Source organism: Phyllostomus hastatus, unplaced genomic scaffold (genome assembly GCF_019186645.2).
Source record: "Phyllostomus hastatus isolate PE091 unplaced genomic scaffold, TTU_PhHast_1.1 phas_contig_148, whole genome shotgun sequence".
Taxonomy (NCBI): domain Eukaryota; kingdom Metazoa; phylum Chordata; class Mammalia; order Chiroptera; family Phyllostomidae; genus Phyllostomus; species Phyllostomus hastatus.
Genome location: NW_025333607.1, coordinates 13,984,785 through 14,011,789, shown reverse-complemented (window position 1 = coordinate 14,011,789; position 27,005 = coordinate 13,984,785). Strand labels below are relative to the sequence as shown.

The 27,005-nt window shown below is 47.3% G+C and overlaps 2 protein-coding genes across 4 annotated transcripts in view; one reads left to right on the top strand and one right to left on the bottom strand.

Moving 5' to 3' along the window:
* Window positions 1–193: 193 nt before the first annotated feature.
* On the bottom strand, window positions 194–23,672 carry AIDA (axin interactor, dorsalization associated). Its single transcript, XM_045818429.1, has 10 exons — window positions 23,412–23,672; window positions 18,135–18,204; window positions 11,718–11,771; window positions 11,234–11,288; window positions 8,189–8,252; window positions 7,925–8,031; window positions 7,401–7,523; window positions 5,267–5,389; window positions 3,510–3,627; window positions 194–3,368 (listed from the first exon to the last, which is right to left on the bottom strand). Exons 1-10 carry the CDS (start codon window positions 23,519–23,521, stop codon window positions 3,266–3,268), a joined length of 927 nt encoding a protein of 308 aa, XP_045674385.1. The 5' UTR covers window positions 23,522–23,672; the 3' UTR covers window positions 194–3,265.
* The window catches only part of BROX (BRO1 domain and CAAX motif containing), a 20,039-nt gene continuing 15,875 nt past the window's right edge, over window positions 22,842–27,005 (top strand). The window contains exons 1-3 of one of the 3 annotated variants that reach the window (XM_045818411.1): window positions 22,842–23,138; window positions 24,114–24,144; window positions 26,146–26,263. In XM_045818411.1, the coding sequence (XP_045674367.1) occupies window positions 26,163–26,263 (101 nt within the window). In that variant the 5' untranslated portion in view covers window positions 22,842–23,138; window positions 24,114–24,144; window positions 26,146–26,162. Of the gene's footprint in view, window positions 23,139–23,774; window positions 24,145–24,512; window positions 24,622–26,145; window positions 26,264–27,005 lie in introns of those variants that run through there. The other 2 variants (XM_045818402.1, XM_045818418.1) reach the window with 2 other exon arrangements.

The following is a 27,005-nucleotide window of genomic DNA, read 5'->3' as shown; positions in this document are numbered from 1 at the left end:
CAGGGTCAGCCTCAGCTGCCGGGATGCATGCAGAGGCCCCCCGCCATGGGGGTGCCTTCTGCGACCTTGTAACTGCCTCTTTCACTTCCTGAGGAGGCGTTTACAGGGGCAGCAAGACCTCTTTCCAGTCATGTTCTGCTGCTGTTGCCATTCTTGCATTAAGGGTGCACAACAGAGAAATGAAAATGTCTTGTGACCATAAAAGGATATTTCTTTTATTAAAAAATATAGAGTCTATTATTTCTCCCATACGTTTTGCCTATGATTTTCAATGAATATGGTAGAAACGATCAGAAGAATAGAATATTACGAGAAAGACAGGATTTTAAGGCTTGTAACATGCCCTAGGTCAGCAGCCAAGGACTGAACTCCGTTCTTTTTGTTGACGGGTTCTACTCCATTCATATTCGAATGCTGGTGCATGTATTTAAAAATCAGTACATGTAAGAATCTGGGACTGCACCATACTTAAAAGTCTTATTTTGCTGCTGCTACACCATGTCTTTTCAACAATGTTTCTAAACTGATTTGAGGCACTTAAAATAAATTATAGTAACTTAATAGCACGTTTTAAGAAGTTTAAGATTTAGATTAAATCAAAATGATAAAAAACTGATATCCTTGTTTACTGCTGGACTGTACTCCCCCACTCTCTGAGCTCAGCGCTGTAACATGACCTCCATCGGGGCCCGCCGGGGCCTGCCACTTGCGGGAGCTGACCCACTGAGAACACCCTACTGAAACAGGCAAAAGATCCGCTGTGAAACAATATCTTCCGCTCATACAGGTACCACTTCAGAAAGATAAGGACCTTTGAAAAAACCCCTCAAAATTCAGAAGTAGTGTATCTTCGCAAAAGAATTCCATTGATAGGTTCTCCCATTGAGTATCAAGAATAGAAGAAATTTAACAGGAAAACTCCATAATTAACAGCAAGTTATTTTTAGCCACGTAAAATAAGGTTAAGTCACAAATACAGCTTTCAAATATTTCAGTCTCTTTAGGACACAAAATGATTAAGTTAATATTTTTAATTTTAAATAGTATTAAATATAGATTATGCCAGCTAGGAAGATGATTCAAACAAGAAAAGTAGAATCTATCTTGAAATCAATCAAAGCTTGGAGTCTTTTTTTTTTGCCCCTGAAGTTTTTTCGGGTATTTATTCTGTGTCCTAAACCACTGAAAAAGCAGTAAGCTGCAGACTCGAGCATCAATGTCGCTACACTGAACAGGTCTGCACCTGTTGCACCTGCCGGGACGGCTGCCGCTCAGCCCTCGGAGGGCATCCCTTCGGGGCAGCCCCAGGCGCCCCGCCCGCTGACACCCAGAGCGGGGCTGGGAGTCTGCCCCCTGCGTCAGGACGCCGCCCGCTCGTCGTCCGGCTCAGGTGTGAGCGAGAGCCGAGCCGCTCACACGGCGTCGTCCGCTCCGGCTGCTGCAACACTGGGCCAAGGCGTGGGTGCTCGTGTGAACCACACCTATGTGAGCAGCGGCAGGTGCCTCAGATAGATCATCACTCCGATACACGTGTCTTAGGGTCTGTGAGAAAAGAGAGCAGTCTATCCGTTTTGCTACATTTTAATAGTGGGTTTTCTGAGGAATCAAACTTTTCGGGTCCCGTCAGCAACGTCAGACAAAAGGTAGTGAGTACCCCACAGGGCACGGAGCGCTGCCGAGCACCGTGGAGGACCCACGTGACGTGGTGCACAGAATGTGGCTCTGGCCCCTTGAGGAGCTTCCAGTCTGGGCGGCCAATAACTCGCAGTCCAAGCGGAGCGAACAGCAGCGACTTAAGGCAACTCCTTGCGCCCTCCAGCCACCATGGGCCAGTCGCCCTGCAGCGGACCTACCCGAGACAGAACCCGCGGAGAACCCTTTCAGGCTCACGGAGGCCTCGACGCCCACCTTAGTCAGGAGCACTGACCTGGCGTTGGCAGCTCGAAGGGAAGGCCAGACCTCCTGAAGTGCAGGGCTGGAACAGCTGAACTGCGGTCGCTTAGTTAAAAAGCAAACACACTGAACAGCGTGACGGGCTGTCACACCACTTCAGAGCCAGGCCGATACTGGCACCGCGTCCCCCTCGTGCCAGCACTGGTCACTGCGAGCAGTGACCGTGAAACACGGGGGCTCCACATCCGACCCACCGACGGCCTCACTGTTCTGTGCATCAAAGGGCCGCCTCTTGTTCCTGTGAAGGTTTCACTTGTGCCCCATTAAGTCAAAAGTAATGTAAATAGTCAAATCATAATAAGCGAATGACCTGCACATTTCCATAGGGATGCATGTTGATATATCTAAATAGGAAACAAACGGCAGTCCCACCTACCTACGTAAGAAAAAATAAAGTAAGAGCGCCTCCCTGTTCTGCACACTCATCGCCCGCAGGAGAGGTATGCAGGTTTTCAGGGTCACAATCAGTTGTCAGAAAAACAGCAGTTGCTCCTGTGGGATCGCCCTGGCATCCGACTCAAACCGTGTTTGGATGACATGGTTCCAAAGACACCGACCCACCTACAAAAGTGCCATCCTTCTGAGGTGGCTCCACACCGACCCGACAGCCACGAGCAGACACAACGCCAGCGGGACTCGGAAGTCCAGCGAGTCGACAGGCCTGCAAGTGAGCTCGCTTTCGGACACGCGATCCGGTCGCCCGGGAAGTCACCTCTGCACCCTGGGGACTCGCCCGTGGGGGCGTGGTCTGGCCAAGGCACACTCAAAGCAGGAGAGGGATGAAATCGGGGTGGAGCGGGGCCACGCCCGAGGAGCGCCCAGAACCTTCCCTCTGGGACAGCACACACAGGCCGCACAGCCCCAGAGCCGTCGCCCACCACCTCGCGTCGGCCCGCAGTCCGACGCTCACCCCGAAACGGAAGGGCGCAGAGGAGCAGAGGCGAGCCCACGCGTGAACTCGCGTACATTCTTATTGCTGTGGTAAGTGTGAGGACGGGCGCGCCCCACCCGCGCAGTGCCATTCCGGGGGACAGGGCGGGGGCAGTGGTCGGTCGGAAAAGAGACGGTCAACTGCACAATCGGTAGAAAAGTGAAAACGTGTCCCAAACCTACGATGAGCCTGCATCCAAAGGAGTCTTCCACGTCAGTGACGTGCAGGAGTGGAGGTCCGCGCCACGGCTCCGCGGTGGGCGCGCCTGGCCCGCCGCCACGGGCCCGGCTCGCTTCCCGCCCACAGAGGGTGGACGCGCTGCACGGGGCTGTGACGGTGGCTAGTGCGTGGGCAAGTCACAGAGGTCCCAGGTCACCCAGGTCAGGGACACTCCTTGTGCAATGTTTGATGTAGATGGAGATAAAGTGGTTTCTTGGTCAATAATTGCAATTTCTTTCTTTTAAAGTCAGTGGGTTTCTTGTATCTGTAATCACAACAGAAAAGCTGCTGTTTAAAATACTTTGATAAGGAACCTACCCGGATGACCCACTCCACACTATTCCCCACTGAGAGGAAATACTGGTCCCCATCCCACCGGCACCAGTTCCCTACGTGCGTCACTTACAGTTCTATCACGATGGGCCCCGGTTTAATTTCATCCATCTCCATGAAAGCGAAGCACTTGGTACTGGTGAACCTCTTTTTAGGCTTGTAGTGTTTGAACTCAAAGAAGATAGCTGCCCCTGAGGGGAGAAAACAGACCACGGTAGCCACAGACAGCGCCACCCTGGCCAACAGGCCCTCCGGCCCGCAGAGGCACAGACGAGCAGCAGCTGGCGCGGCTGTGACTGTGCAAGGGGCCTCTGTCAGGCAATCTGACGTGAGGGCCGTGCCCGTCGCTCCAGCTCCTCTGCATCTCAGTGGAGTGACATTTCTACAAAGCACAGCACAACTTCTTGAGCCAGACCGACTGAAGGACAAACGTCCAACGAGAACAGCCTAAGAAGACCAGCGGAAGTGCTCGTAAACACGAAGAAAGCGCACCATTAGCATTACCATCCCCTCGAACTACAGCAACTGTACAGAGTGAATCCCCAGCTGGAGAGCGTGAACGGAGCCCAGTTCAGACTGTGGTTCCACCTTCCACACCCCGCGAGTGAGTCACCGAGAGCGCAGCTCAAGGAAGGAGAAACACGGTCAACTGGCCCGTGAAACACGCCCACTACCCCACGTCCGAAACACACCTCAAAGCCATGGAGGTGAATGGGGAAAACATTTTAAGATTTTTACGCAGAAGGCATACTTCGTACTGAAACTTCTTGAACGTGATTTCTTAAGCATGTGCTACTCCTACATTCCTCTAACACTGCAGTGTGCATCGGGGGCCCGCGGTGGGGCCCAAGCACGCGCACCTAACCAGGAAGGACCTGGGCGCTTCTGCCGCTCACACTCGGAGAACCGCTCTGTGCCGGAAGCACCGCAGGCCACGTCTTACAGAACAGAGGAACGGCAGCGCCGGGGTTGAGAAGGAAAGTATCAGATACTGCGCAGGATGCGGCAACCTCTCAAAAGGCCCTTGTGTGTCTTGCACAATCCTCCTACGGGGCTGAAGCATTTTAAAAACTGCAGCTGAATCTCCCGCGATGAAGGGCTGTGCAGTCTGGTTTTCAGAGAGCACTAACATTCCCGGGAGGTGAAAGGCACGGAGAAACATTTCATCCCAAGAACCATGTGACTCGGAAGTGTAACTTCACATTCTTAAAAATTTGCTTTTGTTCTTTCCCATCCTCCTGACAAGTAACTGCAAATTATAGGATCTTTCTACCCTGTACATTCAGCTGGACAAAAAATGTTTCTTTCAACTGCCAGAGACCTAATCCTCAGGCAGCCCGGCTTCCCCCAGCTCTTCAGGACGAGGAGAGCTTTCCTTCTGTTTTGTTGCTGGAGATGATAGTATTTTACAACCAAACGACATTTTTGTCGTGTTAACAGTTAGCATCTGACCAGATAATACGATTCCTACTTCCCACATTTAAATACATGTTTTGGCCCTGGCTGATGTAGCTCAGTGGATTGAGTGCGGGCTGCAAACCAGGCATTGCAGGTTCAATTCCTAGTCAGGGCACATGCCGGGGTTGCAGGCAGGCTTTGGCACCCAGCAACCGCACATTGACATTTCTCTCTGTCTCTCTCTTTCTTTCTCCTTCCCTCTCCAAAAATAAATAAAATCTTTTAAAAAAATAAATAAATACATGTTTCATTCACATCAATAACCACTATGTGACATTTCCTCTTCCCAGTGCCACTAGGCCCACCAGGCACACAAACATGAACAAGATCAGTACTCAGACCAAAAGCAGCCGATGATTTACGAATACAAACCTTTGGTTAATTTTTCAACATGCTTCTGGAGCTCAATGTCCACGTTAAAATGAACGTATGTATCTTCTTTTCTTGAAGCCACAGGAGTATCTTGCACAGGAGTTAAATCTATGCCGTTCAGGTCTAGAGAGGAAAAATGTTTCTGCTTAGGAGCATTCCAACACACAGACTCAAAAGCGTCCAGTGAACCACGGGGCACCACGCCTCCTAAAGAGGCTGGGCAAAGGCCGCGGGCAGACTCCCAGCTAGAGGAGCTTGGGTCAGGTGCGGGCAGGCACCTGAAGACCTGGTGGTTCCTGGGGGGGTGGGGAGGGAGCTGAGGAGAGAGAAGGCGGGGGGCCTTGTGGACCAGAGGGGAACCCTTGCCGTGACTGGGTACAAAAGAAAGCTCGGAGATAACAAAATTTGATCAATGGAGTTGAGAGGTGAAGAGAACTTTGTATCTTTCCCAGAGAACAGGCCACTATATTTTTGCGTGTGATACACATTTGGAACGTGAGTAATATTCCACGATGGGGCTCCTACCCCTGTTCTCCGCTCTGGATCAAGGGCAGGGCGTGGGAAGGCCTTCAACTTTGCCGTCATCGCAGCTCCCGTGCTGGGTCCAAGCCGGGGGACCAGACAACGGGCTCCAAAGCCGCCGATGAAGCCTCTCCACTCGGGAATGCCTGTCCACGTGTGTCGCCTACATTCTGGTTCTGTCTGCTCTAACAATCTGATTTACAACCAGATGGAACACTAAGGGTGGCGTATGGTTTTAATTTCCTGGGGCCGGGAACCTCCTAATTGAATCAAATTCAATAGGGACTCACTGAACCCTCGGAGTTGAAGTGTCACTCAACAGACCCATGTTAAGGAACTTGAAACGATTTAGTACACTTAATTATTTCAGTTCCTGAAGATATTTACACAAAAACGTATTTCAGTTCAACAAGCATACAGTTAGCTCCACCAGTGACTTCAGAGCAAACAGTTTAACAAGACACATAACACGGCGCCCATTTCACGGCACTGTTCCGTGCTGCTCCGCAAATGGCCCGTGAGCCATGTGGGTGCGAGTCCTCTCCCGTGACCGTGGCTTTGACAGCAGATCACAGCAGAACGCAAAGCAGCACAGCATTAGTGCTGCGTGTCCTGGTGTCTCCACTTCAGAGTCTTCTGTGGACACACCCCTCTTTCTTGTATTCGGTGCCAACGAGCCCGAAGGGGTCAGATTCATTTCTGTCATCGGGGACCGTTCCCTCCATTTAATTTTGGTCCAAATCTGTTCCTTTGATTTGCCTCAGACTGCAGGTTAACTGTGCTGCCATTTCTGATTAACAGTATGACAACTTCACCCTCGATCACCCAATAACGATTTGAAAAGACTGCTGAGTGCTTCACAATACAGTTCTGTATAAAATGCTTGGCAATAGCAACGGAAGAATTGAACCGTGTGGTTTCCCTCTCAAAGCTAGGACAGAGGAAGTTGTTTTCTAGGAATCCATGGCTGGCTGCATTGGACAGTAGAAGAAAGCAAATCCTAAGAATAATCATGCTGAATAACCTTGGTAACATGGTCCAAGTGAGAAATACGGCCCTTTTTAATGCCCGCAGGACTGTGCTCAGGGTGTGGGTGCTTATGCACACGCCCCCTCCCCGGACCCCACCGATGACTCACTCCAGCCCCGATTCTCACCCGCCAGGGCGGGGCTGTCCCCAGGTCAGCCTCTCCTGGGCCAGGAGAGAAGGGGGACATGGCTTTGCCAAGAAAACTGCACAGCCTTGGGACGTGGGGACATTTTTTAAACCTCTTTCCTGAAGGGTGTCTCTGCTGTGAATACAGCGTGCGTGTCTCAGGCAGCACCCTAGATGGAACTTTGACAATAAAAACACATAGACAAAGAAAGCCTCAACAGCACACGTGAGTGTGAGTTATCATGGGGAAATGTTTTAGTCAGTTTCTCAGAAACGTCCCGGGAAGCACCAACGACCTCTTCTCGGATCCTGCCTCACTGCAGAATGAATGAATGAAAGTGAGTCGTGGCAGGCACAGGGGCTCTGCCCGCCCCGCCTCCCGCCCCCAGCCCACCAATCCCAATGAAGCAACATTGTGAAAGTCACCGGAGGGAAAACAGGTAGACAGGCTACTTACCCTTTACACTAACTGTGATGTAGGGATCGATGCACTGCCCGGCATCTTTCAGACCGATTTTCTCAATTCTGATGGTGAGCAACGTCATTCCTGGTTCTGATGGCAACCTTGGCAGTAAAGTACCTGGCAACAGAGCAACAGCAATAAAAACGAGCTCCACCAATAATTCCAGAGTAAATATTTTAACAACACAGAGAAGCCGGAGCCTGCGTCTTAAATGGCTTGGTAACCAGTCAGTTTTTAAAAACTAAACATAAAGAGCACATTCACCCCTTTACTGTGAAACCTGTGCTCGGTTGTTGCTGTGCTGAAATGGGGGGTCTTGGGACCCCGGCACAGTCCGACACTTTCACGCTGCACTTCCAAAGTCGCTCCTGCCCTCAGCACGGCCGCCAGCACTGGCTTCGGGCTGACCTGGGCTCTGCGGGGGCTTCCCTCTGCGCCAGCAAGTGCCAGCGCACGCCCCAGACACTGCGCCTGGGGCTAGGGTGAGTGGCGTGTGTTTCTAAACGAGCGATACCCACCGGGAACTCTAGCAGGAAAGGAGTCAGGAGACCCTGCTCCAGCACCACCCTCCTCTTCATCTTCTTCAAACTCCAAATTCTCTTCTTCACCAGGTGCTAAAATTCTTCTATATGCAAAGGGACAGGAAAAATAGTGAGCTACAAAACTAGGTGACTAGTGAAGCCTCACAGCTGCTCATTTCCCAGGCGAAATGTTGATATAAACAATGTTGACCCAAAAAGTTGTAAAATAAGAGAACAAATATTGGTGCGTATTTATTTTACCTTAAGGGGACAGGCTGAACGTCAAATGGGAATTCTTTATTATATGTAAGAATGTTCTTTAGGACTAGAATAAAGAGAGAGAGAGAAAGACGTGAATTCTATGAATCAAAATTTAAAATTTTACCAAATAACTGTTTTTAATCAGTTTTACTATGCTCATTAATAATTTTTTAAAATTGCCAACCTTGTCATGCATTTGTCCACTGGCTTACAGGTCTTGGCAAAATGGAAATATCTATAGCATGCTCCAGGTGCCGACAATGTCAGAGTACTGTCGGATCCCTAAGGAGCAGAAATCCCAGAGTCTCAAAGCCCTCGGGAAAAACAACTCCAAAACAGTTCTTATGCACACAACGTCCCGGTGAACCACGGGAACTAGACACAAATAATGCCTCCTTCCCGGGTAGGTCAGTTCAAAGACGGACATCAAAGTTGACCAATCAGAGAGACATGAGCATGTCTTAGTCTACGCCCTCATCAGATTTCCCCTCAACTCCATGAAACCGGTGAAGTTTGGGAAGTCGGACTATCATTCTCACATATAAAGTTTATTACACACACACACACACATACACACACACAGAACATACAGACACATGTTTATCATCATCTATGATAAAGGTCATTACAGAAATACATGTACATACATACATACACACCACATATACGTGCACACACACACGCACACATGTGCACACATGCGTAAAGAGAGATGGAGCCTCAGGAGAAGTCTTCAAACAGCTCAGCACGGCAGCTATGGTCGTGGGCGGGGATGACACGCTGGCGTGCCACCTCAGAGAGAGCGGCTCTACACCCCGCCCCCCTTCGGGCAGGTCCCGTGTGTGTGTTGCACATCTAGCCTTAAGGGACCCCAGTGAGTACCTGCACTTACATGAAGGGGAAGTAATGACATTAACTGGCAATCCAGGAAGTTCCCCGGACCCTATATTCACCTTTACTCAGCCTGATTTCGGAGCCCTGCAGCTCAAAGCTGGAGTAAGCGTGGCACGCTGCCATCCTAGAGGAGGAAACGCAGTGCACAGGCTGGAGCTGCACTACCAAACAGGGGCAGACGTGTTCACCGGACTTCCTGTGGGATGTGCACCCCACCCAGCCCCCCAGCAAGAGGCTGTCTGGGCCTCGCGTCCAGGTTCTCACTCAGTCACAGTCTCCCCCCCCAGCTCTCCCCCTCATCCTCCCCTCACGCCCGTCTTCTCAACAAATGTGCCTCAGTGCCCGTCACGCGCCCTAATGTTCTGATGCTAAGAAGATGGCAGTGGTCAAGACAGAGGGCTGCTGACCTCCCAGGCGGGCCCGAGACCCAGTGAGGAGAGGCAGAAAGGAAAGGGCCCACAGGCTAACAGGTGGCGTACGGCCGCGCTTCACGTTGCGAAGGTCACACACAGGAAGGCTGAGTCACCGGAGGGGAGAACTCCGGCTACGGGGGACGGGGAGGCCTTTCAAAGCCGCAGCGTCCAGGACGTGCGAGCCAGGACCTGGAATGAGAGGAGCTGTCCAGAGGAGCTCCGGGGCCGGGGCTCCCCGAGCACCAGCAACACGGGCTCTGAGGCAGGAACCAGTCTGGCTGGTTCAAGGAGCAGAACAGACTGCCGAGCGGAAGCTGGGCAAGCGAGGGGGACGGACGTGGCAGAGATCTGAAACCTGATATGTTGGTATTACTAGGGATTAACGTAAGGAAATTAAATGGCGAGCACTTTCAAGATCCCAGTTTCTGTGTACTTCAGACAGGGTTATTAAGAGATTTAAAAAACCCTGAAGGGAAAATACATTAGCGAAATAAAGCAACCAAGTTCCACATATTAAAGGTGCAGTCATTTCTTAATTTTCCTTTTCTTGCCATCTTAAAAGAGGCAGAGGCTATTTTGATTAAGTATGCTTAACTTGAAATATATCAAATACCAACTTGTAGAAAATGATTAGTTCTAATAAACTATCATAAGTGCCTAAGTTTAGTAAAATAGAAATTACAGAGCACATCCTACTGGAACACAATACATACAGCGATGGAGGCAGTAGCAAATGAAAATCATCTAAAAAGATAGTAAATACAAAGATGGGAGGAGTCTATGTGAAAAGCACTACATAAATTCAAGATGTAACGATGAACCCCAAGAATGCTATCTTTCCTTTCCAGTCTCACCGCTCACCTTAAAAACAGTAACAACAGACACAGAAGGAGCAGGAGCCCCGCCCCCACTCTGCATCAGTGACCTCCCAGGGCCCGCAGGGAGGACTGTGCTACTCGGGGTTGATGTCGCCCTTGCACCATGCCAGGCGTGGCGGAAGGGGAGAGGCTTTGGGGGCACTTGGAACCCTGGTCAGAAGCCAGGGCTGGCACTGAGGAGCGGCAAGGCCGTGGCGAGTGCCAGCTCACACACTGCGGGTGAGCGGGTTTATCGGAGCGCTGGGCAGGCGGCCGCTCCTCCAGGAAGGGGCCGCCGTGGTCGCCGCGGAACAGCCTTGAGGCGGCGGGAGGAACGCCTGCACGTGTGTGTCCAGGAAGAGGCAACACACCACCAAGAGTAAGTGGTGTGCAGTCACCCTGCGTATCTATTCCATTTTAAAATTTTATTTGGAGACAAATTGAGGGGAAAAAAACTAATGGAATAAGTGACCAAATAAGGAGCCAAAATCCTAATTATGCTTATCATTAAAAAACTGAACATCATAACTTTCATTAGAAACATCATATAACCATCAAAGCTACTGAGGTACTTTTCTTAAAATAACAGCCCGTCACTAACGTGGTCTTTTGAGTCCACTGCTGTGCAGCGCCCACCACAGGCAAACCCGCACGGGCTGACCGCACGAGTGGTCACCTGGGGGGGGGCAGGGGACTGGGGACTAGAGGGCAAAGGGCGAGTGATAATGGCACAGGATTTCTTTTTATAAAAGCGTGAGAAAGTCACCCAGGACTAGATGATGACAAATAAATGAAATAAGCACTCAGGTTAAATAATCTTAATAGGCCCAGTAAATGTTTTTTGAAAGGAGTATCATAAAAAAGTATAAAATAACACTTACTTGGCTCTAGCTTCTTCAGATCCTCCAGTTTAAATTCTTCTTGAGACTGTGTGGACTAAATTTAAAGTACGCACGTTACACCTTCTTATTATAAAGACTTCACTCTGCCTTAAGTGGCAAGAACCCAACAGACAAAAAGTAGCCAAAATAAAGGGATCTAATTTTTGCTTACGAAGTAGAAAATGGAAAGTCTGAAATGGATTTCTGTTTGTTGGTGTATTTTGGAAACATTCAGACAAATAACAACTGAAAAAAGTTAAAGTTATATCTTTTATTTCTAGTTTATAAATATGAGCTAAATCTTTTAATAACAAGCCTAACTCTTGAAATCCTATAGTTATAACCCTTTTGAGACAATACCGCTTTTAGCAGGCTTGCCTAATGTTTCATCAGAACAGTTCATAGTAATTACCTTCCTTTAACTTTGCAGACCTAACAGTTAGTGGTGTCCTTATATTAGCAAGAGAGGAAAAAACCTATTTACCTGTAAAGCTGCACTTCGTAATTCCAAGCATGTTGCAATTTTGCCTATGGTTTTCTGTAGGAAAAAGAAAAAGCGAAAAATACCAAATATAACTTTTAGTTCTCAAAATCATCAAGTTAATTTTTATTGATAAAGGATCTACAATTTTTTCAAAGGTTTTTTTAAAAAAGATTTTATTTATTTACTTTTAGAGAAGGGGAGGGAAAAAGAGATGAAGAGAAACATCAACATGTGGTTGCCTCTCATATGCCCCCAAGTGGGGACCCGGCCCACAGTCCAGGCATGTGCCCTGACTGAGGATCAAACCAGCAACCCTGTGGTGTGTGCTCAATCCACTGAGCCACACCAGCCGGGGAGGATGTATAATTTTTTTTAAATAATTTTTTTAGCATCTTGCAGATTTTAAAGAAGAGAAGCAGGAAGCAAACAGCTGGATACGGGAGAGAAGGTGCCCGCATAGTCTCTCCTGACCTAATGTGCCACAGCCAACCGTAAACCAGGTTTACTTTGATGATGGCTTTATGATGATTTTAAGAGCAATGGAAAGGACTTCTGACATCTTCCCTCGCAAACTCTGCCTTTCTTCTCCCTACAGCCTGAAATCCACCGAAAGATGCAAAATACCTAGAAGTTAGCATAATGGTGTAAGTTAATTTTGACTAAGTCCAATCGTGACTTATTTAATTAAGTACACAGGCAATACCGAGCAAGACCACCGCCTGTGATGGACGGAGGTGTTTCAAGACGTGAGCTGGAAGATGGTGTGAGCGATGGGGCCCAGTCCGCGCTGCAGTGAGCCCTGGCTCTGCTGTGAGGGACAAGACATGCGCAGAATCGCTGCAACAGAAAGAGGAGACACTTGGTTCCCTAAGATTCAGCAAAGCGAGCCTCTGTGTTCTGAAGAAATGGGACAGGACTATGTGTTGGGAATCGACTGGGAGGACTCTGGAAACGAAAAAGTTTGGAAAGCAGCCATGGTTCAGCTGTCCCACGCTGAACACAGGCTGGAAACACGAGGTCGTGTGTGTTGGGGACGGGCCCTTCTGAAGGGGACCTTCACGGACTCGCTGAGGAATCTGTTGTTATTATGTACTTGAGCAGTAAATGTCACAGAAGGTTTCTGACCACAGGATGACTGTCGGAACTGCTGTTTAAGAAGGCTGTTGTGACCGCGGTATCCAGAGGCTGAAGTGGAACAGGTAAAAGACAGAAGGTAAGATCAGCCTGGGCCTTCCAACTGTCCAGGTGAATGGTAATGAAGAACCTGAGTGGGGACTGGCGTGGATGTGGCGAGGGGGAGACCCACAGAAGCAGCTGGGAGAGCAGGCAGCTGAATTACGCCCATCAAGACCTTCAAGTTCTTCCAAAGAAGACACTTAGGTTTTCACGAGGAATCGATCCAGACCATAAAAGTGAAGTATCTTTGTACGGCATTTGCAAGGCCTTCACAGTGAAATATTCTGAAAGCAAGTGGCACGTTTTTCTAAATGTACAGATGACTTGCGAGGCTGGATTTGGTGGTTTTCTCTTTGTCGATTTTCTTTGCAAGACAAGCGAGGAGCAAAGAGGAGGCGCGAGCACCGCCCTGGCCCCGGCACGTGGGCCGGCGGGCACCACGCGGGCTGGCGGGCACCACGCGATGGCCACACGGCCGACAGGAGCCGGCAGAGCAGCCCGCACTGTGGCTGCTGCTGGGCAGAGCGCGACGGCTCCCAGCTGGGGCACGAGAGACAGTGTCTAGCTACCTCCATGGTCTGAACACCCCTCTCAGTCCCGACGTCACGTTTAGAAAACACCCTGCGTTACTCTGCAAGTTCACATTTCAAGATGCCCTCTAGACATTAAGTGCAAAAGGATTCAAGACACTCAGATTTATTCACCCCTCAAACAGCTGCTGCACGGGAATCAGTGAGTCTTTTCTACGTAAACTCTAACACCCCCCAAATCACTGTTATTCAAACACACCCCTCAACTCCGAAAAAAAGAACTTTAAAACTAAGTATAAGGATATGCTAAGAGTAATGGCTAACAACTATGTAGCACTTACTAAGTGACAGGATCTCCTCAGGGATTTACAAATATTAATTCATTTGATCCTCAGACTATATCACTTAAATGCAATCATTTTATAAATGTGAAAATTGACAAGAGGTTAAGTAACAGACATCAGTTCGTTCTGTACAGAAGCTGTATGTAAAGAAGCAATACATGTATTTCCATACCATTTGTCCATACTCTTTTATATTCTTTCAAAAACAGCTTTTAAAAAGGATTTTGTCTGTATTAAGTGAGACATATAAATAAGTCTTTAAAAATACTTGTTAACTTTTCTGTCTTTACTATAAAATCCATTTGATTTGATGCTTTTAACTTTTAAGATAAAATGTAGTTTAACAACTATGAGTCCATTAATAACCTATTTTAAAATTAAACATTTCTTCAAATTAAACAGAAGAAATAGCTTTTTATACACAATCTACTGAACTGTGGCAAAATACCAACAGGCATTATTCATAACTATTTTGAGGGACCACACCCAACATCAGTGTTAAAAAAGGAGACAGAAGCTATCATTTTCAGATGTAGCCATGACTTTTAAAACATGTAGCATTTATGGATGTCAAAATCAAGTGCTTGCTACTGTAACTGTTTTACCTTCCCAGTAACAAAATGACTGACATCCCAAGGTCACTCGGGCCAGAGTACAACGGTAAGTGCTATTAACTCATGCACATTAAGACTAAGCACTGAAGGTAACAGAAGTTTAATTTTACAAAGATTTAAATATATCAGCCCTTCATTCAAATTAATCGTTCATGCCTAGCATGGCACACAAATGGAAAACGTCCTCATTTGCAGAATACTGGCTATTTTACTTTATCACTGCTAGGGACACTGACAACTCGAAAACAGCAGTTAAAGAAAAAGATGGAATAAAAGTGAGACAATTAAAGAGCTAAATTAATTTTGCTAAAATGTGACCATTTAAATAGGTTTTAAAAATACACAGAGTTGAAGCAGCATAGTCCCAATAATCCAGACTTAGATTTTTCGACTTAAAGAGCCAGTCTTCTCTCTGGCTGGGGGTTTTGGGGTGGGGGCAGGTAAGGGAGGACGAGAGGCAGGGCAGTCCACAGGGGAGACCTGTAGAGCAGAAAGCAAGCATACAGTGCTCGGATTCCCATCAAATCTGATCCAAGACGGAGACGGACTCCCCAGGCGTCGTGCTCCGTCCTGCCCAGAAACTGACATGAGGAAATCGGCTGCAGCAGAGCGGGAACTCCATGGAGTGGAAGCTTTTGGCAGCCATTCTTTGGCTACTAAACCCAGTTGTTATGATGACAAAACTATTGAGAATTGAAAGTTAAGTAAACTAATCACGAGGGAGGATCAAACAAGAATCATAGTTTTATTTTTTTTTTTACTTCCCATCAGAAAGCTGGGAACATTACGACTAGAAAACCCCTCTCTGTCAAGGCCTCTCCCTGCGGGTTGGCAGCCAGCCCCTCCTCTCCCTCTTCTCCCCCCAGGCACGGTGCCTTCACCTCTCTCTCCCCCAGGCTCCAAGGGCCCTTTCTCTTGCCTCTGAAACTTTCTAAATCAGTTTGGAAAAAAAGGGCCCTGGTGGGTGTGGCTCAGTGGATTGAGTGCCAGACTGTGAACCGAAGGGTCAGCGGTTAGATTCCCAGTCTTGTGCACGCCTGGGTTGCAGGCTAGGTCCCCAGTAGGCGGCACATGAGAGGCAACCACACATTGATGTTTCCCTTTCTTTCTCCCTCCCTTCCCTTTTAAAAATAAAATAAAGCTTAAAAAAATTAGCAACATGGTTGGTTTTTAAAAAATCTTCTTTTAAAGTCCCACAAACTACAGAGTGATCGCCATAATTCTCAAAATTCTCACTGCTACAAAAACAATGAAAATAGTAAAAGCATAACAATATAAAATAAAAACTATAAAGAACAATTTTGCTTAGAATAATGTCAGGAACAGTCTCCATTTTCCTCTTTTGAGGAAAACACAATCAAGTTTCTCCTACTTTGGCTTGTGTGCCAGGTCTAGCATTCAATTAATTTTGCAGACCTAACAGTTGGTTTCACAATTTCCCATAACACAGTCCTTCAGAACACTAAAACCAATGAAATACTGAATAAGGGGTGGGGAGGGGACTTCCAAAAGCAAACAAATTTGACAAATACTCCATTAGCCAAACTCTTTAAAAAGTCAACACACAAAAAATAAAATAAAAAAATAAAATAATGAACTATAAAAAGGAGAGAACAAAGCAAGACACACGCATTAGCACGCTGAAAGCCCTGACAAGTCCCGGGCTCTGCTCATGCAGCATCTACCCATTTCTCAGAGCCGACACTCTCCAGAGCACGCCTGGGGGTCACAGTTTTCTGATCGCTTTGCGGCTTTTTCCTTATGCGACATTCAGATACGGCCTCTGTGCCATAATGAGCTTTTGGCCTGCTGTGAATGTTTCCCCTGTATTTGTAAGGAAATGTGAATCTGTAAATGTATACAGCTTGCCTTACATTAGTAATGCAGTCCAGAGTGACCTGCAGGTGCTCCCCCAGGCCCGAGGAGTAGGCGGGCAGGCAGAAGCCTTCTCTGCAGTCACAACTGGCAGCCAGAAATGCCTGAGAAATCAGGCCTCCAGGAGAGGAGGGGCACAGGGTGCTTCAAAGGCAGGGTCATCACACACCATTTAGGGCGGTCTAATCCCTCATCTCCCCGTTTGTTTTCTTATATTTAATTCCTCATCGTGTACACAGGACAATGAAGGCCCAGAGAGAGAGAGAGAGAGCTAGCATTTAAGACCAAGTCTTCCGACTCCAGATCTCGGGCTCCTTCCTCTAGGTGGTGGGGCATCCCAGACCTCACCAAGGAGAAGACCTGTGGGTCTGTGTTAGCCAAAAAATAAACAGGAGCCCCTAAGGAACAGCCATAAACAAGGAATAACCAAACAGGATCATCAAACACCAGCTTCCACTTCAGAAAGTTTTTAAAAATTAAGACCAAGTTAATTTTTTTCTCATTAGTTCAATCATCATTGCATGACAAAGATCATACCCTGATCTTCCAAAATTCAAAGTTTTCGCTTACATCACTTCATATTTGAGGCCATGTTGCTCGTAAGTTTATACCTAAGAAACACATGCTGGAGACAAAACATGAGTAACTGAAGGCAAATAAGTGATTAAAATATGGGGGTCATTACACTTTTTTTAATTCCCTAAGCTTTCATTTTGTTTCCATATTCATAGCACATTTCATAGAGGGAATAAAACATGTAGTCTTTGCTCCTTTCCTTAAGCAAACTAATCATTTCCTCTACGGTAGTTATTTTCCAGGGCTCAAATCCTAAATACCGTAAATCTATTGTAGGTATTAGTAATTATTAAGGAAAAGAAAACAATACACTTTTAAGTTGTAGCAATGTATTTTCCTTTTCAACACAAAAAAGTACATTAGATTATGTAGATCCTAAATATTTTTAAATGCAAATATACTAACTATGTAAGAAATACGGCTAACCCAAATCCTTGGGTTTATTTTTTTTGTTTCCAAACTCCTGTAAAAAACAGTCAAATGAATACAGGCCTAAGGACCAAAATAAATTTGTTTAGGCTTACTTAAAAAGTCTGCAAAGAAAATCACTCCCACTCCTTGCACAAAACAGAATTAAAGCCAATTAAGTCACCATAGCTTTCACAACGTGTTTTCTTAAGAGATGAGGGAAAAACTGATACAATATTTTTTCATTATCTATAAGATTAAAATTTGATTTTACATTAGACACTTTGAGCCAGGAAAAAAATGAGAATTGTTTCCTCTCACTCTTTAAAGAAAAGCTTAAAGTATCCCATTTTTCATCATCTCTAACAGTACAAGGAATAATTTGACACATTAAAATTTTAATTCAAGGAGAAAGAGCACCATTGAAACATTCTGCAATCTTATGCATTTATTTTGCTGACAGAGTCTTATGCCAAATTCTTGAACTTATTTTTCTCACTGGTGACTTTTTTTCGGGGTCGGGGGACAGGGGGCGTGTTTTGTTTTGAGAGGAGGTAGAGAAGAAGTTAAGCTGAGTTAATAATAAGAATTGAGGTGGGATGCAACTACTCATAATCAAATTCCAGTCTCTGGACTTCCCCAATGAAAGCATGGATGGTTTTCCCCAAGTTCAACTCGAAATGGCTAAGTAAAGAAATTCACAAAGTGAGAAACTCATTCAGTGGTAAATCATGTGGCATCTCCACGTGATCACTTCATGTTTGGCAAAGCATAATCAGTATCATTCTTTGCACTTAAGAATAACAGTTTTTGTTGTTTTTTTTGCTTAATGGAATCGAAAGACAGAACCCTTTCATTTGGAATTTGAGATATTTGGCAATTATTTCATGGTACCTTTTGTTCTTCTGTGAATTCAGAATTATTGTGTTGAGCTTGGGCCTCTTTCTGTAGATGTCTTGCTAATCTGTAACAAGAAAAGTAAATGTTCTTTTGAATTGAGGGAAGGCAAACTATCTTGAGTGCAACAAGGTGAAACAAGTTCAATCTTTTAAAAATCAGACAATGAAGTACAATACTACGTTCTGTTTTCAAAGCATACGTCTTTAGAATTAAACTCTTTACTCAATGACAATGAAAATAAGATACTTTTCATATCATATCACTGGAACAAATTTCAGCTCCAGGCAGTAAAAAGAGAATCTTAGAGCTGGAAAGAATCTCAAACGGCATCTTATCTAACCTCCTTTAGCACGCACCCATTCCCTCTGTGAGAAGGGACAAGCAGTTGTCCAGGTTCTGCTTAAACACTTCCAGAGAGCACCAATGGCAGCACCAGCCAGAGACACTGTATCAACCTATCATTAATTTGCTGACAAGGTTAGTCCAAATGACAGCCATGCCAAAGTGATACTATGCAATCCAATTAAACTTCTGAAAACATTTTTCATGGGAAAGAAAACCTCACAAATAAGACATGAAAATCATTGTATGCCCACTTATCATCAAAACTGAAAATAGTGATGAGGCCTTGGTGAATTTTCAAAGATGGAGTAACATTACCAGTACAACTAACTCAACAGAAAGGGTCCAAAGCAATTTCTGAGACAGTAAAAACCAAAGAACTCTTAACTAAACAGTAAGACAAATGATTCAATTTAAAAATGGGCAAAGGACTTGAACAGACGTTTCTCTAAAGAAGATATAAAAATGGCCAGTAAGCACAAGAATACCCTATCATTAGTCATCAGGGGAATACAGATCAGAACCATAATGAGATACCATGTCACACCCACTAGGAAGGGGATAATTTTTAGAGAGAGAAAAAGTAACAGGTGTGAACAAGGATACGGAAAACTGGAATCCTCACGTATTACTGGCAGGAACATAAAATGGGACAGTCATCGTGGAAATCAGTTTGTCAGTTCCTTAAAACATTAAAGAAAAAGTTACCATATAACCCAGGAATGTCAAAATCCTAGGTATATCCCCAAAGCAACCGAAACCATATGCGCACACAAAAACCCTGCACGCGACACGAATGTTCACAGCGCCCGCATTATGCACAACCGCTCCAGCGCGGGAACACCCAAAGCGCCCATCCCTCGAGGAAGGGGCAAACACAGAGGAGACGACCCACTTGGTGGGATACCATTTGGCCACAAAGAAGAAGGAAGTAGTGATACAGGATGAGTCTCAAAAACATTATGTTAGCCACCCAGAGCACCTATTCTATGATTCAATTTACACAAAATGTTCAGAAAAGACAAATCTTTAGAAAGAGAACACAGGCTAGCGATGGCCTGGGCTTGAGTGGGAGCATGAAGTGACCGCAGCGGGGCACAGAGGGCCTCCTCAGGGTGATGGAAATGCACGCGGGTGGGACCAAGGTGATGGTCGCCCAACTCGGCAAACTCACTGAACACGCATTCAACTGCGTACAGAAAATGGATGGATTCGTGGCATATAAATTACACCTCAGTCAAGTTATTTCCCATCCCCCAATTCTTAAAAACCTAGGCAAAGAAATTTTCTATCCACAAATGAGTGTACCATTGGAAGACACAGTGAGACACGACGGTGTCCACGGAGGGAAGACCCACACACTTGGGGTACCGGATGAGTGGGGGGAGAGGCCCCCCTCTATTAGCAGAGGGGGGAACCTACCAAGTATTCTTCCCCAGAGAATACACTCACCTTGCAAGGCCACCTACAGATAACACAGGACTATTCTCAGGGGGGTTTAAATGTACCTGAAACGCACAAGCAAGTAGCTGACTGACAGCAATCCCTGACAGAAACCAGTGCTTCTCCAAGTATCTATATGAGGGACTAGTTCTTTCCCCCTCAATCTGTTCCAGACCAGTATTTCGATAAAACACAATGAAAACTGCTACACAGTTTCTAAGTCTTCAGTCCCACTTCCTGCATCTCCCCGGGTGCAGGTGCGGACCAGCAGGGGTGTGTGGACTGCACTGAGCACCACTCAGTGTACTGCGACGGAAGGCCCGGTACAGCTGACCAGCGGCCAGTACTAGTCTTCGAACTCGCCCATTCACTGAGCAACCACGTACTGAGCACCCACGCGCTAGATGAACACTGCAGGATCGATCCTGTGAAACGTGGGGCTGTGAGCGAGACCCCACACCACTCCACCATGAGTCAGGGGCATGGACCCCCAGGCTGCTGAACAAGGGGGCCTGCCAAATGGGGTTGTTTTTATTAACCGTGTTTATTTGGGGCGGAAATTTTGGTTTTGCCATGATTTGTTTAAATCTTCCAACAGCATTTTGGTATCAACTCTTTAATGCTCCTGCAGCATACTACTGAATCCACCAATTCAACAGAATACAGGAAGCACGTAACAGCTAAACAATCAAGTACTCAGTGCTAGCCTAGACTACTTGGGACACTAAGCACACTCCAGAGACCCTGGCCTCAAAGAGCTGACATTCAAGTGGGGAGAGAGACGATGCACCAAGTGAACTTAAAATATATACTGTATTTTAGATGGTGATAAATACTGTGGGGAAAAACTAAGCAGGACCAACGCAGAAGGCTTTGCAAGACTGAGTAGAGGGGGTGGGACTGGAGAGCAGGCTGTGCAATTGTAAACAGGGCTGCCACAGTGCCTTGTCGAGAAGACAATATTTGAACAAAGAAAGACCTGAAGGGGTGACCAAGTGACACAAGCAGATAACGGGGAAAAGTTCCAGAAACACAGCAAGCAATGTGGTAGGTAGCAAGCACCCTTCTCATACTTCTGGAACAGCGGTGCCCACATAACTCTAAAATCCTCCAATCAGACACTCAGTGCTTTGATGAAGGGAATCAAGTCCTAATGGTCTTTATATCGCTAGCGTTCACTTGTTGAATGATGACATTAAGCTACAGTATCTTATGTTGTGATAATACTAACCATCTTCATTTCTTCCCAAGTCTCCCCTCCCATAAACTGGATCCTATATGGCATACGACCATGAAGACATTGCTGCCTAACCTGTGGGAGATGCTGGTTATCCTAGCCTCCTCCTCCACTCTCCACATCCGGTGACTAGATCCTGTTCATTCTTTTTTATGTCATTTAGGAGCTCCCAAATGGTCTTTCTGCAGCCTTTCCTCCCAGGTAAGTCCAATAAAAAAAAAGACACTCTGCCTTCATGTTTTAATATATGGATTTTAAATTCAGCCTTGTTTTATACATACAGCCTGCACGTTTGCACAATTAAAGCCAAACATTACACATTTCTATTCAGATGACACCGGCGCTTTTCAAAATTTGAGTACTCTGAATGATGAAGTTCAAAAGTTGGTATTGAGGTCCAACAATAGTGTTGTATGTGCCTATTACTCAGTTCTGGCTAAACAGCTTGCATGCTCCTTCTTCCTTTGTGATTTCAATTGGACACGGCATTCTTCACTTTCTATTGTGAGGTCTGCTGCTAAATGCCAGCAGCTGCTAAGTCCCACCACATCACAAGGGAGAGGCAGCTTTATGTTTCAGAGCCTGCACATCCTGGTGAACACGCAGAATGAGTCCACATAGGTGCTCATGTCTCACTGGCTATGGTTTGCAAAGACATGCTCTTTGGTATTGAAGGAAATCTCATTTGTCCAATTCACGCACACAGTGCATCTTAAATAAAGTGTCTGAAGCACTATGTAGTAGAGCAGAGAGGATTTGGAATTTTAAAAACAATCTCAGATTTCACTGGTGCAGTTTTGTGACCCTAGGCAATCTGTTTAACATGAGCTTGTTTCCTCCACTTGTAAAATGAGGGACAGGCTCACGGAGTGGCTGCAAGCGCAAGGGACGGCCAGGGAAAGTGCAAATCGAATGACAGTGACTTCTACACAAGGCAACATGGCCCAGAGCAGGGCTGTTTCCAGGGCCTTGTGAAACTACAGCCAATTCAGAGTCAGTAACATGGGGCACAGAACATCCACACATTCAAATTATCTTCATGGTCAGATAAAAACAAGTAACCATTGTAAAGAGAGGACAAAGAACTTAGATCCTCCAAGTACCAATCGTTGTGTTCTTCCCAGAAGACACTGAGGGGGAGGAAAAAAAAGAATTCACTCACACACGGTTTCATATTCGTTACAGCTTCAAACAATACCTTGCTTTAACCCAAGAAGTAATTAACGGCAACAGTTTGCAAACAATAGCATTTTAGTAGGCAGGTATTTCTAGGAAAATGTGCAAGAATCTGAGCAAGTTTTGATCTGTACGTAAATCTTGTCTTTTAATTTTAAAAAAATCCCTGAAGTTTTTTTTTTGAGGGGGGCGGGGGGTAACCAGAGAAGAACTCGGACACGGGCTGATCGAAGAAACTGGTCCTCACACGCACCCGGCGGCTATACATTATACACAGGAAGGGGAGGAGGGACCCAAGGAGGGAGTGGTGGCTCCCGTGCGCGGTCTATTAATTCACATTTTGCTCTCTTCTGTTCACATCCTGCGCGGACTCCACCCAAAGCAGCCGAGCGAGGGGGTGGGTGGGACCCACACTGCCTCGAAAAAACAGCCCCAGAAACCGAAACAGGCCCGAGGTGAATTGGGAAAAACCAGGGCTCACCAAAAAGAGGGGTGGAGAAGGGGCGCGAGTGGGGCCCCCTTCTTCTGGCTGCCGAGGCACCTCTGGCCTCGCTGTTTCCCGCGGGCACCCCCTGCCCGCAAGCGCCACCAGTTAGTTCCCTCCCGTCCTACACGCGGGAGGATGGCACCAGGCACAGAGCCACCCAACCCTGGAACGCGAGCGGAGAACACCCAAGTCTGTCCCCCGAGGTCCTAAAAGAGAAACTGAGGGGCGGCAACCTGGGAGAGGCGGAGGAAAGGAGAAAAGGAAACTGGCCGCAGAGCTGGGAACCCCTAAGACGGTGGAAGGAACTCAGAAGGTAGCCTGATGGGGCCGGCGCCCCGGGAGAGAAGGGCTACCTGTTGAATGGAACTGGCCCCGCGGAGGGGGAAGGAGGGCGAGGGAGCCCGCAGAGCGGGTAGTGTCTCCGGGGCAGCCTCGCCCGGGCAGGGGCGATCGCAGCCCCAGTGCCCGCAGGGCCCCGCCCTGGGAAGCCTTGGCAGCGGGGACGGGGATGAGCGATCCCGACAGAAACCAGGGGGAGGCGGCCCGCCGGAGCCCGTCCCGCCCGCGCCGGCCGCGAGTCACTCACATTTGATACTCGTCTATCGCTTCCACCAGCTGGCCCCAAGAGTCGAAGTCGGCGCCTCTCCTAAAACTGGCGCCCCAGCGCTGCAGCAGACTCCGGGTCACCTCCGACATGGCCGGCCCCCGCCCCGTCCCCTCCCGCCCCTACCCCAGCGAGGCCTGGCTCTAGGGCGCCATCCTCCCGGGGCCTGGCCCCGACATTAACAGGGCCAGGAAGAACCGCTACGGCCACCGCCGCCACCCGCCGAGGAGCCGCCCAAGCCCATTTGCCGCCACAGCCAAACTTTGCGGCTCCGAGGCGGCCGCCCCGCCGCGGCCCCGCCCCCGAGGCCCCGCCCCACGTTAGGTTGAGGCCGCCCCGCTCCCCCGGCGGCGGGGGCGCTACTGCGGCATCTTTGTGCGCTGAGGAGGCCGGGCCACCTCTGCGCTTCCTCTCTGGACCCGAGACTGCAGTTCGGGAGGGAAGACTAGGGCGGAGCAGTCAGGAAAGAGCCCAGGAACAGAGCGTTCCGCAGGGGCTGCGACCACGCGGCAGCCTCCGCCCCCCAGCGGCCAGCGCTGCTGCCTCGGTAGCTGTGATGGCCGCCGGGTCACGTGACCCCGGCTCCGCGCAGGCCCGGTTCCCCGTCGCGCCAGCCCCGTAGCCGGCTCCCCGCCTCCCTCCCTTTCTCGCTGGTCGACTCGGACACTGCCTTTCTTTCCTTAGGAGGACTGCTGTCCGGACTCCGAGACATCCGGTGAGTGTGTCAGGAGGATGGTCGTTTCCCGGCAATATTCCTGCCCTTGTTGCCTTCCCGGATTCCCAAGCCGCTGGGTCACCCCCTTTTATGCGTCTATTTACTCAGTCTCCGTAGACTCCCGGATACTCGTCCCCAAAACTCTCCCTTTAATATCTTGAAACCAAAGAAAGAGAGAAAATGCATCTTGCTCCCTCGAATCAATAGTATTAACAGGTTCGCGGAGTCCCCTTGCCCTCTTCTCCACCGGCATTAGAGAGGCTTCTAGCTAAACGGGGGTTTGTTTGGCGGTCGTCGGCCGGTCCCTCCCAGGTGGATAGTATCGGCTTTCCAGAAAAATGCCTATTGGGAAAGGGGGGTGCGCTAGCGTTGGCGCCTGCGCAGGTAGCTGCCTGTTGCCTGGAATGGGGTAGGCACGGGAGGAAGAGGCTGGTGGTAAACAGGAAGTGGATGCTCCAAGCCTGGGGCGCCGTTCAGGTAGGTTCCTCCCTGGACCCTCGGGCTCCAGAGTGGGGGGCTCTGATCAGGAATCGAGTCCTCTTGTGGGGGCGGGTCAGGTGGCAGCCTCCACCCGGCTGTCGCTCTGCGGTGTCTACAGGTACCCTGGCACCTGCGGGTGGGTGTGGCGTCCCTCCTCGCCGCCCTCCCAGGTCCTGGAGTCCGGAGCCCAGGTCCTGGAGGCCGGGACTCAGGCAAAGACAGGGCAGAGCACGCAGTACAAAGACACACACAACTTCGGACACTTTCATTCGGGAAGTGGGAGGCCGCCTTGAAAGAGTCTTTGAGGAGAATTGGCTGCCACAAAATCAAGTGTATTGTGTGCCGTTTTCTCTAGAAGGCTTGATTTACATGCGCATAAGTGCTGTGTTAGGTTATAAAGGTGGTTTGCATGTTCGGAAGAGTATATGCGTATTTTTCAAGACTTGTTAAATGAACTTGTCCAGTTTATTGAGAACACACTGCGTTTTTCTCTTCACGAAATATCTGGTACTCTCCAAAACTGGCTTTGTCATGAATAATTAAATAGCAGAAGGGAAATGCTGAAAGTAGATTTCATACCCTGTGCAGCCGACGGTTTTATCCTCCATTATGAAATATTGATCGACAGCTTTGGGTAATGCTTTCAAGTTAATCAAACCTTATCAGAATTTCTTGTATATTTCTTCCTGGAATCTACTTGCCATATTAAGCTAGACCTTCCTGTAAAATCTGCACTATCTACCTTCAAGGACTTTTAGGCAAGTGACATCATTTTTTTTTTCCTACCCTCTAAGGTGTGGAACTATTTTTTTATTTTGGTTGGCATTTGACTTAGCTTCTCACATTTTTTGGTTTTAGGAATAGACGTTATTAATCAAGTATCAACTTTTTAATCATGAAGATATTCTCATTAGCTATTGTTGGAAAGTATATTTATCATAGGACCCGTGCTGTAACCAGTCAGTTGATGCCAGCAGTATCATGTGAGAAATACACTTAATTTAAAGCCTATTTCTCAGATAACCGTAGCAGTCCTAATAAGGATGCCATTTGAACCTGTTTTGGAAATTATCTTTATCTGGCCCTGTACCCTTCTCCTTTGCAGCTGTCCCACCAGCGTCTTGTACTTTGCTCCTCAGAAGAGGAGTTTGGGGACCAGGAGCATCTGCATTCCAGGCCCCCCCACCCAGGCTGTTCAATTAGAACCTACCTTTTAACTACAACCCCCCACCCAACCCGGTGATTTTTATGTGCATTTAGGTTTAAACATTACTGCTTAAGTGTTTTTAACATTACAGTTATTGTGGGCAGATGTCCTTTAGTAGGCCTGATCTGTACATAGACTACTACAAATAGATAAAACAAGGTTGACTTAAAGCAGTGAAGCAGTTTATTTATATGTGTATGTGTTAATATATGTTAAAAATTTATATATTTCTATAGTAAAATTCTATCTTAAAAGTATTTCTATACTGTTTACATTGTTTATTTAATTTGTATACATCTCTTTTTTGTTTATAGGAAACATCTGGAGAAAAATGACACATTGGTTTCACAGGAACCCACTAAAAGCCACAGCTCCCGTTTCCTTTAACTACTATGAGATTGTCACTGGTCCCACTGCTTCAAAAATTTGCAGGTACGTTTCAGTCCATCTCAGCAGGTGTTGATTGAGCCACCCTTGGATACGAGGTATTTATTTAGGTCCCTTGGGCAGCAGAGAAGTATGTAGCACACCGTCCCTAACCTTAGAGTCTTTGCAAACCTATACATGACATGAGGAGTTAAATTATAAATTACTTAAAGAAGGCAGGCATTGGGCCAGGGTCCTTTATTTTAGATCAGTGAGTGTTTGAGAGGCTAAAGCAATCACAATAAGAGAGTATAAGCTATTGTAGATATTATAATAGTACAAGAGACTCCACAAAGTTGTATGTGGGTATTAATAGTTGTCTAGACTGTAAATTCATTGTGTTCTGACCCTAGGGCCTGAATAGCCCCCAGGGTGTTCGTCTAGGAGAAAAGAGTTTAAACAAATTGTGTAGCTTAAATCAGGGGTTGACAAACTATGTTCAGCAGGTTTAGCCTGGTGCTGGTTTTTATAAATACTGCCTTACTGGAACACAGCTCCTTCTCCCACTTACTTACATACTTCCATGGCTGCCTTCGCCTTCTTTCCTCTACAGCAGCAGAGTTGAGTAGTTCCAGTGGAGACTTTATGGCCCAGAAGCCTTAAAGTGCTTTTACTTTCAGACTCATTACAGGAAAAGTATGCTGACTCCTGATTTAGATAGTAAGAAGGGAGAAGACCAGTCCTTTCCACCAGGAAAACCTTTATTCTAGAGCAGCTTGACTGGAACGAGAGAGAGAGAGAGAGAGAG

What these genes read in the sequence shown, in the direction of transcription:
- AIDA (XM_045818429.1), bottom strand. Translation starts at nt 23,521, where the DNA reads ATGTCGGAGGTGACCCGGAGTCTGCTGCAGCGCTGGGGCGCCAGTTTT. An exon ending in CTTTCCTGCTAGAGTTCCCG is followed by an intron (nt 7,524 to 7,924) that starts GTGGGTATCGCT and finishes CTCTGTTGCCAG; the next exon opens with GTACTTTACTGCCAAGGTTG. An exon ending in TGTTGAAAAATTAACCAAAG is followed by an intron (nt 3,628 to 5,266) that starts GTTTGTATTCGT and finishes TTCTCCCCTCAG; the next exon opens with GGGCAGCTATCTTCTTTGAG.